Raw genomic sequence first — 12,832 nt, 5'->3', positions numbered from 1 at the left:
CCTAGTTCAGGGGGTGGGTCTGGATCTTCCGCGGTGGACGGTGCTCCTTACGGATGCGAGTCTCCTGGGTTGGGGGGCCCAGTGCCTGGGTCACTCAGCTCAGGGAACCTGGTCCACGGAGGAGGCCTCCTGGTCGATCAACGTGTTGGAGACCAGGGCGGTCCGGCTGGCGCTGTTGGCTTTCCACTCCCTTTTGTTGGGCAAGTCGGTCAGAGTCCTGTCGGACAATGCCACGGCGGTGGCTTATGTCAATCGTCAGGGGGGCACCAAGAGCACTCTGGTGGCGCAGGAAGCGGCTCGGCTCATGGTTTGGGCGGAGTCGCATCTTCTGGACCTCTCGGCCTCTCACATTGCCGGGGTAGAAAACGTTCAGGCGGACTTCCTCAGTCGTCACTTCTTGGATCCGGGAGAGTGGTGTCTCGGCGCCGAGGCGTTTCAGTTGGTAGTGCGTGCTTGGGGGCAGCCCCTGATGGATCTGATGGCTACAAGTGGCAACGCCAAAGTACCCCGCTTCTTCAGTCGTCGCAGGGACGGTCTGGCCGAGGGTCTGGATGCTCTGGTCCATCCGTGGCCAACGGAGGGGCTGTTGTATGTGTTCCCTCCTTGGCCATTAGTGGGCAGAGTACTGCTTCGCATTGTTCGCCATCCGGGGCTGGTGGTTTTGGTGGCTCCGGATTGGCCTCGTCGTCCGTGGTATGCGGATCTGGTGAGGCATCTGGTGGCGGATCCTCTTCCTCTGCCTCTCGGGTGCGATCTTCTGACGCAGGGTCCCATTCCCATGTTCGACCCGTCTCCCTTTTGTCTTACGGCTTGGCTCTTGAAAGGGGCCGCCTGAGTAAGAAGGGATATTCCGACAAGGTGATCTCTACACTTTTGGGGTCCCGGAGGCTTTCTACCTCTCGGGCTTATGTACGGGTTTGGCGTCTTTTTGAGGAATGGTGTCGAGCGCGGGGAGTGGTCTCTTTTCGCGCTTCTCTGCCTAACATTCTAGAGTTTTTGCAGGATGGCCTGGATAGGGGCCTGGCCTGGTCTTCTCTCCGGGTTCATCTGGCGGCCCTGTCGGCTTTTCGGGGGCTGGTGACAGGTCAGCGTTTGTCAGCCATTCCTGATGTGATTCGCTTTCTTAGGGCGGCCAAGTTGATCAGGCCTCCCATAAGGCCCTCGATTCCCTCTTGGGATCTCAATCTGGTTCTCTCTGTTCTAGTGCGCCCTCCTTTCGAGCCGTTGGATGGCTGTTCGTTGAAGGACCTTACGCTGAAGTCGGTCTTTTTGGTGGCCATTACTTCCGCTAGACGGGTGTCTGAGCTACAGGCTTTCTCTTGTAGGGCTCCCTTCCTGGAGTTTTCGAAGGAGCGGGTTGTTTTGCGGCCTGTTCCTTCCTTTCTGCCGAAGGTAGTTTCTCCTTTTCATGTCAATCAATCGGTGGTCCTCCCGGTCTTGGGTAGTCGGGAGGGTTCTTCTGAGCAACGACAGCTGCGCAAGTTGGATGTCGGTCGGGTCCTCCATGCTTATGTGCAGTGGACCCGGGATTTTCGGAGCTCCGATCATCTCTTTGTGCTTCTGGCGGGTCCTCGTCGGGGGGCTGGCGCTTCTAAGGCTACTATTGCGCGCTGGATCAAGGAGACGATTGCTTCCGCTTATCTTCTGAGTCAGAAGCCGGTTCCGGAGTTTCTCAAGGCTCATTCCACTAGGGGTCAGGCGGCTTCTTGGGCTGAGTCGTCGCTCGTGCCTCCGGTGGATATTTGTAAGGCTGCGGTTTGGTCCTCCTTGCATTCATTTGTTCGGCATTATCGGGTAGATGTTCAGGCGCGTCGGGACGCGGTGTTCGGTGAGCGTGTTCTGGTATCGGCCCTTCGGGGGTCCCGCCCGTGAGAGGGACTGCTTTGGTACGTCCCATTCGTAAAGTTAACCTCTACTGGTCTGGAGAGTGCTAAAGAAGGAGAAATTAGGTTCTTACCTGCTAATTTACTTTCTTTTAGCTTCTCCAGACCAGTAGAGGTCCCCACCCTGTCTGTTGTTGTTGTTGTTGGGGCTGTTGCGCGGGCAGTTTTTGGTTTTTGCTGCGGGTTCTAGTATTTTTCTAGGGCCGGGGAGAATTGAAGAACAGCGGCTGTGGCTCGGCTGGCTTAGCTGGCGAGCTGTGGGGACCTTCTTCCTTCGGGAATTTCTCCTCTGCATTTTCCAACAGCATTTTTGGGTATGTTATTTGTTACTCCTTTCGGAGTATTGTTTTTTTCTCTCTGTTGTTTTCCAGTTCTTGGTTCTGCTTGGCTATTCGGCAGACTGAGGGAAATAGAGAGGAGGGGCTAGGATATACTGTCCCAAAGTTTTGTTTTCAGTCTCCACCTGCTGGTCATGATTAGATATATACCCATTCGTAAAGTTAACCTCTACTGGTCTGGAGAAGCTAAAAGAAAGTAAATTAGCAGGTAAGAACCTAATTTCTCCTTACTTGTAAATTTGAGGATTAAGGGATATATGGCAGCATTAATCTTTTTATTTCCGCCTGTATTACGCCAGTATGATGACTGATGTAAAAAAAATAAGAGAGGTTTTTTGATACTTCTTTTGTAGGCCACTGACTTCATATCGGTAGTTTGTCTTGGTCAAAAATTAAACTTGTTAAGCTAATCTGCACAACAATAAAATCCAGCTATGAGTGTGAGAAACGATTGTACTAGAGCCGTGTTTCTCAACTCGGTCCTGGAGTCCCCCCTTGCCAGTCAGGTTTTCAGGATATCCACATTGAATTTGCATAAACTTGATTTTGCATGCACTGCCTCCATGATGTGCAAATGTCTTTCATGCATATTCATTGTGGATATATTGAAAACCTGACTGGCAAGGGAGGGACTCCAGGACCGAGTTGAGAAACACTGCTCTAGAAAATCTGCTTCCTGAAGATTTCACTCATGTTGTGTCTGATGTAACTTTTGACTACCCTGTTCTCTTCCTTCTATGCAAATAGCACTGGCAGGAGCCTTCAGCCAGTGGTAGCCTCCATGGAAAACCTCAGGTTTCCCATGGGAGAGTGTGCCTTGACCTAAAAGCACATGAGGGATGATTTTGGGAACCAAATTTCTTGGCAAGGAACAGAACCATTTTTTTTTTTTCATTTCATTTATGTGATTCCTGAAGCAGAGAGCATCATTTTAGGAAAGGAATGCAAAGCTCCTGTTTCTCTTTGAATTTATATATCTGGAAGTTATGAATGTATATGTCTGGAAGTATGCCGTGACCTTTAGGAAAATCCAGAATGATAAAAGTGTGAGATTGAGTCTGACATGCTAGGCAGAGGGTCCCACGTTGGCTCATTCCCGTTGATTTGCTGAAGTAGATTGGCATAACTCTGCCTAGTTAGTTTGCTCTGTTTTTCTGAGTTGCTTATCAGGCAGCGAGCTGGGACAGGGAGTTAAGCTCTTTATTCACAAAGCCTTGTTCCTATTTACATTTTAGAAAACTACTAAAATCAATATTAGTAACATAGTAACATAGTAGATGACGGCAGATAAAGACCCGAATGGTCCATCCAGTCTGCCCAACCTGATTCAATTAAATTTTTTAATTTTTTCTTCTTAGCTATTTCTGGACAAGAATCCAAAGCTCTACCCGGTACTGTGCTTGGGTTCCAACTGCTGAAATCTCTGTTAAGACTTACTCCAGCCCATCTACACCCTCCCAGCCATTGAAGCCCTCCCCAGCCCATCCTCCACCAAACGGCCATATACAGACACAGACCGTTCAAGTCTGCCCAGTACTGGCCTTAGTTCAATATTTAATATTATTTTCTGATTCTAAATCCTGTGTTCATCCCACGCTACTTTGAACTCAGTCACAGTTTTACTCTCCACCACCTCTCTCGGGAGCGCATTCCAGGCATCCACTACCCTCTCCGTAAAGTAGAATTTCCTAACATTGCCCCTGAATCTACCACCCCTGAACCTCAAATTATGTCCTCTGGTTTTACCATTTTCCTTTCTCTGGAAAAGATTTTGTTCTACGTTATTATTATTTACATATATTATTTACAAAATTTCTAGAGCACTAATACGATCTTATGACAAGTTTTGTAAATCACTGGGAATGTCTAGTTTTTATCTTTTTGTGAACCGCATCGATCCGTAAGGTTTTGCGGTCGAAAAATGTAAATGTAATGTAATTGTCTAGTATGTTACAGAATGCACGGAGATCTACAGGGGAGATGGCTCCCACATAAAAACTCACCAGTTTAGTTCATCATATTCAGTGATCATCCTTTCTCAGTGAAATATGTTGACAGGTCACATGCAAAACCAGAATCAGGGAAAGGAATTTGAAGCAGTTGCTTAAACTTAATCTCTATTTTGAAATATTCAGTACAAATTAAAGTATTATACCTTGCTTACAGGGACATCCAATATATGCTAAAAGATGCATGGCTTTTCCACTTCTTGATAACCTATTTAGAAAAATGAGGCCAGACTTACTGAAATGTGGATAATCCCTTAGTAAATTTGGCCTTTAGTGATTTCTTGGGATAATGATTCCAAGGTCCTCTCGAGATAGCGATTCGAAACTGGAAGACTGCACATCCAAGTGGCAGATGAAATTTGATGTGGATAAGTGCAAATTGATGCACATTGGGAAGAATAACCCAAATCACAGCTACCAGAAGCTAGGGTCCACCTTGGGGGGTTAGCGCTCAAGAAAAGGATCTGGTTGTCATTGTAGACAATATGATGAAACCTTTTGCCCAATGTGCAGCAGCAGCCAAAAAAGCAAGCAGGATGCTAGGAATTATAAAAAAAGGGATGATTAACAAGACTAAAAATGTTATAATTCATCTGTATCACTCCATGGTGCGACTTCACCTGAAGTATAGCGTTCGGTTTTGGTTTAATTATCTCAAGAAAGATTTAGCGGCACTAGAAAAGGTTCAAAGAAGAGCGGCCAAGATGATACAGGGGATGGAACTCCTTTCGTATGAGGAAAGACTAAAACGGTTGGGGCTCTTCAGCTTGGAAAAGAGACGGCTGAGGGGAGATAGGATTGAAGTCTACAAAATCCTGAGTGGAGCAGAACGGGTACAAGTGGATCGATTTTTTTCACTCTTCATCACTGCTTTGTCTCCTGAAGGATTCAAGCTCCGTCCTTGTATTCTGCAAGGATTTTGAATAGACAACACATTTTAAGCTTATTTAATTGTTTTATTTGCAAAATGTATGTCCTGCACTATCTAAAAATCAAACATATTAAAACGGATAGTTATAAAAACATCATAAACATACATGAGTTTAAGAGAAAGGGTACAGGATTTTGTATACTGCCTTTCTATGATACATTCAAAGCACTTTACACATTATATAATGGGTTGTTTTTTTTTCCTGGCCCTGGTGGGTTCACAATCTACTGATTTCCCACCACCCCTTATACAAAATTGTAGCACAATTTTTAGTGCTGGCCATGGCGGTAACAGCTCTGACGCTCATAGGAATTCTATGAGCGTCGGAGCTGTTACCACCACGGCCGGCGCTAAAAAACGCACTACAATTTTGTAAAAGGGGTGGGGGAGGGGTTATTTAGTTACCTGCCTAATTGGGAAAATGGACATTTAAATGACTTGCTCAGGGTCGCAAAGTTTTCTTCCATTAATGTACTATGTTCCAGTTTGGTATTTTGGTGGTTCTGTTATTATCTTTGATGGCCTGTGCGCTATCCATCTATCAAGGACACCTCTACTTGCAACAATTTTATTTTTCTTTCAATGTGTTTTCAAGGAGGAAGAGTTACTGGGGGGGGGGGTTCTGATGCTGAATTTTATCAACAGGGCATTGCATGTGCTTTATTTTCTTGATGTCAAAAGATGGTCCCTTTGTACAAGTTAAGGCCTTAATCATACACATAGATATTTAATATGCAAAGCAAACGATAATTGACATTTTGAATTCTGGCCCTAATATTTGACCACTGGATTGGGAAAACTGCTGCTCATTGACTTTAATAGAACTTATCAACCAAAAAATGCCCCAATGCTATGAAAACACTTAGGCTACATTGCCGTAACATTTTTTTTTTTTTTTTTTGGTTAGTGCAAATGGCTCATAGTATCCAGACTAAGCATTTGACATTTAAGAACTCTGCTGGGGATTAAAAGCAACTGCAAACCCATCTGGTTGATGCTTCAGCTCGTGTTGCAGAGATTGATTGGGTTTAGATACAGTGACATCAGGTTGAACAATAAATGGATTAAACTGAAACCCTGGGTGTGCTTATGCGTTAAGAGACTGAATTAAACGGCCAGTATGTTTGTCCTTTTCTGAAAGCCCCATCAAGATGACAGGAATGCACAAACTTAGATGAAAGAGAAGGGACGATTTTGATCAGGGCATGGACGAAGTCGGTTTTTCCACATTTCTTGGAAAGTTTTGGTGGGCTGGTGGTATTGGATGTAGCATTAGCGTTTGGCACGTTATGTCATCAAATGAGGTGGGGAGCCTTTGAGAATGATAAGAATGGCCATACTGGGACAGACCGAAGGTCCATCAAGCCCAATAGGATAGGTATTAGAAAGGTTCAGCTGCAAACATTTCCTTCTGAGCTCATATTAGATAACGTTTCTGTACCCGAGTTGCAGCAATACAACATTGTCCTTTAAGGCAGTGGTTCCCAACCCTGTCCTAGAGGACCCCCCAGGCCAATCGGGTTTTCAGGCTAGCCCTAATGAATATGCATGGAGCAGATTTCCATGCCTGTCACTTCTGTTATATGCCAATCTCTCTCATGCATATTCATTAGGGCTAGCCTGAAAACCCAATTGGCCTGGGGGGTCCACCAGGACAGGGTTGGGAATCACTGCTTTAAGGCACAAATAAAAGCAGTAGCCTGAGGCGTATTCTATCGGCTACGTGTAGATTAAGAGATCATCTGTCTGGGGATGATTTTAAAACCACCGTAGTGCTGATGATCAATTCCGTGTCGGATTATGGCAATGTTTTGTGTTTGGGCTTACCACAGTGTGGTCTTAGGTCCATGCAACTTGCTCAAAATGCCGCTGCCTGCTTGGTAGCTCCTGTCTCTCGGTGTGAGCATATTACGCCTGTTTTGAAAGATCTGCCAATCAGGGCTTGTGTCGAGTTTAAGACCTTGTATTTAATTTTTAAACTATTGAATGTTGCTGGTCGTTGGTGGACTTTTTCGTTCCGTCACGGAGTTTACGTCCTAGCGATCAGCTTTGTCTTCATGTGCCCTCCCTGTCGGTGGTTAAACTTCTGAGTCACCGGAAAGTGATGTTTTCTGTTCAGGGTCCAATTTGTTGGAACAGGCTCTCTCTATGGATCTTAGGCAAGCATCATCAGTTTTATGGTTTAGAAAAAAGTTGAAACTTTTTTAATTTTTACGTGCTATTTCAACCAGTAGCAGCGAGTAATGAACCAGCAGTCAAGTAGAAGCAATGGAGATGTTTTGTTGGTGTTTGTTCATTGTTGGTTGTATTGTTATATGTTCATTGTATTATGTTTTGTTGTTTTATTGAAATATGTGTTGTATGAGAAAGCTGTAATTTGTTATTTTTCATTTGACTGATTTCAATGAATGATTTCTGTCTGATCTGGTCTCTGTTGTAAACATAAAATAATTCATGACATATGTCCTGAGGGTCCCCTCAAAGACCTCCCAGCAGCAGTTAAGCTGTCTTGCACCAAATGTAGGTTCATGAATCCACATGTCTCATTATTCTGTATAGAATTAAAAGTTGTTTTTTTTTGTCCTATTTGTGGCATAATTGCACTGTGTGTTTGGCTTTGTGTAATAAAACAAAGATCTCTCATCTCTGTCCTCTATCTAGTTGTGCTTTGGTGAATGCAGCAGTATTAGAATATCTGGGCTGTGGTGTGTGAGCCTCTCATGCCTTTTCCAGTCTGCTCTCCAGCTGTTGTGCTGGTTGCTTCCAAGTGATGAGCACAGACGGAGAAGTTTAGGCAAAGTAATGAGCAAGCTGCAGTCCAGAAATCCAATTCATGGAGCGTTCAGATCATGTTGTGAAATATTTAGGTTGGCTCTGGGAATTACATCACCGCCTATAACCATTCTGATGATATTATTTTAATGACTAAGGCAGAATGAGACCAAGCTGTGTAATTTCTGAAATGATTTAATCTTGAACCTATAAGTAACATCCCCAGAGAAAACTGAGGAGTAATGAACTTGAATAAACTGCACGTGAAGAGATTTTGTGTGTGTTTGTCTCGAGAAAAGAGAAGGATTCTTTCTTTCATGGGTGTTGCTTGTTTTATCTGGTTAAAAATGTACTCGGGCTTTGGGTGAGTGGTGATGGAAATAGCCTTAAGCCAGCAGGGGGCAGAGTTCCTTAGCTTGGCTAGCCATCCTCTGGTCATGGTTTAGAACAGGGGTGTCCAACCTGAAGTATTTTGTGCGGCCCCGGTCGAGGGCGATGCAGTGTTTTCCTCTGCTGCTCCCGAGTGTTTACCATCTTGCCGGTTCCCTCCTCTGTCTTGCTGCAGCGTTTGCGCTTTTGTACGGCCCCAGAAAAAAAATTTTCAGCCAATGCGGCCATGGGAAGCCAAAAGGTTGGACACCCCTGGTTTAGAATAAAAAGGTTGCGTTCCTAAATTTTCTTCTACATTAGATAGCCTGACTTATCTGTGGGGATTTTTGCATTGGCACCCCTTCTAAGAACATAAGTGTTGCCATACTGGGACTTTGTTGAAGGTTCATCAAACCCAGTATCTTGTTTCCAACAGTGGCTGACCCAGGTCAGAAGTACCTGGCAAGATCCTAAAGAGTAAAATATTATACTGCTTATCTTAGGAATAAACAGTGGATTTCTCCAAGTCCATCTTAATGGCTTATGGACCTTCTTTTTAGGAAACTATCCAAACTGTTTTTAAACCCTGCTAAGCTAACTGATTTCACCACATTCTCTGGCAATGAATTCCAGAGCTTAATTACATGCTGAGAGATGAAATATTTTCTCTGGTTTGTTTTAAATCTACCAGTTAGTAGCTTCATCGCATGCCCCCTAGTCCTAGTATTTTTGGAAAGAGTGAAAAAGCGATTCACATCTACCCTTTCCACTCCACTCAGTATTTTATAGACCTCTTATCATATCACCCCTGAGCCATCTCATCTCCAGGGTGAAGAGCCCTAGAGCTGCTTTAGTCTTTCCTCATAGGGAAGTCGTTCCATCCCTTTTATCATTTTCATTGCTCTTCCCTGTACCTTTTCTAATTCCGCTCATCTTTTTTTTTTTTAAGATATGGCAACCAGAATTGCTCACAGTATTCGAGGTGTGGCCGCACCATGGAATAATACAAGGCCATTGTAGCATTATCATCTTTGTTTTCCATTCCTTTCCTGCTAATTCTTAACATTCTGTTTGCTTTCGTAGCCACCGCCGCACACTGAGGGTTTCCAAGTTTCCAAGTTTATTAAATATTTTGATTAATCGCCTATTCAAAATTCAAGGCGATGTACAGGTAAATAAAAGTTTTTGGTAATGTACATACAATAATTAAATTAAAAAAATAATAAACTAATATATACAGATTACAATACATTTTAGAGGGAATTTCTACATACTATAATGAAACAAAAGGAAAATTATTTAATGGTTACAATCGCTATTAAAAACATTAAATTCGAGGGAAAAACATTAGGAAGGGGAAACGAAGACATTTGGCCTAATAATTAAAATAAGAGTATGAAGGATTCTCAACGATGATACCTAGATCCTGTTCCTGGGCGGTGACTCTTAACGTGGAACACTGCATTATAGAGCTATAGATTGCGTTCCTCTTTTCCCACTTTGCACTTTGCACTTGCTCACATTAACCATCATCTGCCATTTTGATTCCCTGTCTCCCCACTATTTCTTCTCCATTCAGAATCTTGATCCTTTTTTTTTTTTTTTTTTTTTTTTTTTTTTTAAATGAATAGCTTTATTGATAACCACCACTAAAAACCGTGAACAGTGCAACAGGGCAACAACAACATTAGCACATCAGAGAAGGTGCACACACAGGCTTTCTTTTGCACACCACCTCATTGTCACAGACAACAGCTTAAATATCCGTATCCCAATTCCCCCTCCTCACCACTCCCCCTGCCCCCCCTTCCCTTCTTAAAAAGTGTGTAAACGCTTCCCGTCGATAAAATGCTGTCAGTGACGTACAAATCTCCCCATTCTATGATTTTTCATATTTGTTAACTTATACATTGCATACCAATCGTCCAATTTCTGCACCACCAGAGCTCGAGTAAGAGCCCTCGGTAACTTCGAAGCAGCCACCAATGCCACTCCTGGCTGCAGTAAAAAATGTTTTACTGGTTACCTCACCCTCATCCATGGTAATATATTAATGCAGAAATGCAAGTTCCGAGTTAGGCTCTATTCTTCTCCCCACAATTTGAGACTGCATGTCAAATACCCAACTCCAAAACCCATGAATTAACCCACAACGCCACCACATATGACTACAATAGGTCCCCTCTGCGCCGCATCCCCTCCGACAGTCTCCCAGCCCATGACCTTCATCTTGCAATCCTCATTGGTGTACAATACCAGTGTAAAAGTGTCTTAAAACCATTCTTAACCTGTAGAGTAGCCATATGTAGGGATTTAGTATGACCCCCAAACCTGATCCCATTCCTGTTGGGTCAAGGGCCATCCCAAATCAAGCTCCCAAGCCTTCATGTAAGTCAGGTATTGCCCTCCTCTAGTAGTCAGGCATTTATATATAGCTGAGATACTGCCTTTGGAGAGTGAAGGTCCCAACAATGCTTTAAAAACAGTCTTCCCCGCTACTAATTCACATACGATCCCTGAATCCTGCATATAATGTTTAACCTGCAAGTATGGGAAAAGATCTTGAGGACCCAGACCATAAAGATTCTCTAACTCTCTCCAAACATTTTAACTTCACCCTGGGCTTGATCCAAAAATTGCCCCATATACACAAAACACTAGGGTCTGTTCCGGAGATGGCGCTTCTTATGTATCTTACGGTGAGTGGAAGTTAGGAGGTAATAGACCTCTGGTTTGCTATCAGATCCAAATCCTTCACCTTCAGTGTTGAAGGTGGCTCAAAGGAAAGACCAGGGAGCAAAGAGCAATATGTTTTTATCTTTTTGAAGTTGATGATCAGCTAACCATTGCAGTACAGCATAGAAATCAATTGCAACTGATGATTGTGTGGTGCAGTGGTTAAAGCTACAGCCTCAGCACCCTGGGGGTGTGGGTTCAAACCCACGCTGCTCCTTGTGACCCTGGGCAAGTCACTTAATCCCCCCATTGCCCCAGGTACATTAGATAGATTGTGAGCCCACCGGGACAGACAGGGAAAAATGTTTGAGTACTTGAATAAATTCATGTAAACCGTTCTGAGCTCCCTTGGGAGAATGGTATAGAAAATTGAATAAATAAATCTATAGCGGCAAAAAGTGCGTGCAACATGCCATCCACTTATAACCTGGTAAAAAAAGCAGAATTGCCTAGTATACCTTGAAGTCTGTTGGTGTTTCTTGCTCCAGTAAAACACCGAAGTCAGAAGAACCTCGGTTAAAAAAAAAAAAGCCACATTAAAATTAATATTGCTTTGCAATTTTTGAAGTTTCTGTCAAGGCATTTTTGGTGCTGGAATTTACAATGATTGCCGCCATGAATTGATGTATTAACTCTGAGTATTTCCAAGCTGCTTCTGACCCAGATGCTGCTTTCTCATCGTTGTAGGTTTATCCGAGCGGCACAGCCAGTTCAGATGAGCACCCTAACCGATGCGTGCGCGGACAGTTTCGACCAGCATGTGGCTTACCTGGAGCACGTGGTTGTGAAGCTCTCAATACAGCATCCTCGACGTGGGGACCTGCAGATTTACTTAACCTCGCCTTCAGGAACCAAGTCTCAGCTCTTAGCAAGAAGGTAAACGAGGCTGGATCTCAGCCTTCACATTCTACAGTGTTATCAGTAACAGATGGGATCAAAAAACATGCTGAGAGGTTTGGCACCAAATTTAGGTATAAGACCGAATGACAGCTTCTCATTTTGGGATTCTTCTAGCCAGACTTGAGCAGGAACATTTTGTTTTATGGGTCTGGGCTGTACTTTTTGACAGGATTATTGTTAGATTTTGATAAACTATTCCCTGCTATTGTGGCATAACAGTTTGTTCTGCATGGGATTTTTATTCCCTGCTGTAGAGAGTGGATGTTGTGTTTTCTCCCAGAGAAACATTTGATTCCTATTATTTAAAAAAAAAAAAAAAAAAGTTTCTCAGCTTTAGTCTCTTGAATCCTGAAGGTTGGAGAATCCATGATAGTATGGTTTTATTAGATGACAAATCTGATCAATTTCTTTGATTGGGCACCCAAAGAATTAGATCAGGGTGAGCACTGAATGAGGTCTATTTGAATTTCAGCAAAGCATTTGACGCTGTCCACACAATAAGTTTACTTGGGATAAAGGAAAAAAGAAAAAAAAAATGAGCAGCCTAAAAGTAGTCCCCAGATCTCAGGATAAGAATAGACAGAGTGAGAGACAAGAGGGGAGTAGTAAAAGACTCACTTTGCCGGAAGACAGATTATCTCTGGAGGCCTCAGAATTGGTTCTGTTCAGTATTTATGAGTGATACTGCAAAGTGGTTAGTGTGGAATGTTTGTCTCTTTGTAAATAGCACAAAGAGCCACAATAAACTGAGTTTGACACTCTTCAGGGAGCAGAGTGAAGGTGAAGTGTGATATATGAAAGTTCAAGGAAAAGAGCAGTAAGAAGGCGTGGGATAGGCACGTGGGATCTCTCAGAGAGAGGAAGAGATAATGGTTACTGCGGATGAGCAGACTG

The 12,832-nt window shown here is 43.5% G+C and overlaps 1 protein-coding gene across 2 annotated transcripts in view; it reads left to right on the top strand.

Annotated features, from left to right (window-relative positions):
- PCSK6 (proprotein convertase subtilisin/kexin type 6) overlaps window positions 1-12,832 on the top strand; it is a 106,041-nt gene that overhangs the window by 56,889 nt on the left and 36,320 nt on the right. For both annotated transcript variants that reach the window (XM_033920860.1, XM_033920859.1), the window contains exon 12: window positions 11,726-11,914. In XM_033920860.1, coding sequence (XP_033776751.1) covers window positions 11,726-11,914 — 189 coding nt within the window. The remainder of the gene's footprint in view (window positions 1-11,725; window positions 11,915-12,832) is intronic.

The sequence above is a fragment of the Geotrypetes seraphini genome, chromosome 14, assembly GCF_902459505.1.
Source record: "Geotrypetes seraphini chromosome 14, aGeoSer1.1, whole genome shotgun sequence".
Classification (NCBI taxonomy): Eukaryota; Metazoa; Chordata; class Amphibia; order Gymnophiona; family Dermophiidae; genus Geotrypetes; species Geotrypetes seraphini.
The sequence above is the reverse complement of the archived record's forward strand: the minus strand, read 5'-3'. Positions and strand labels throughout refer to the sequence as shown.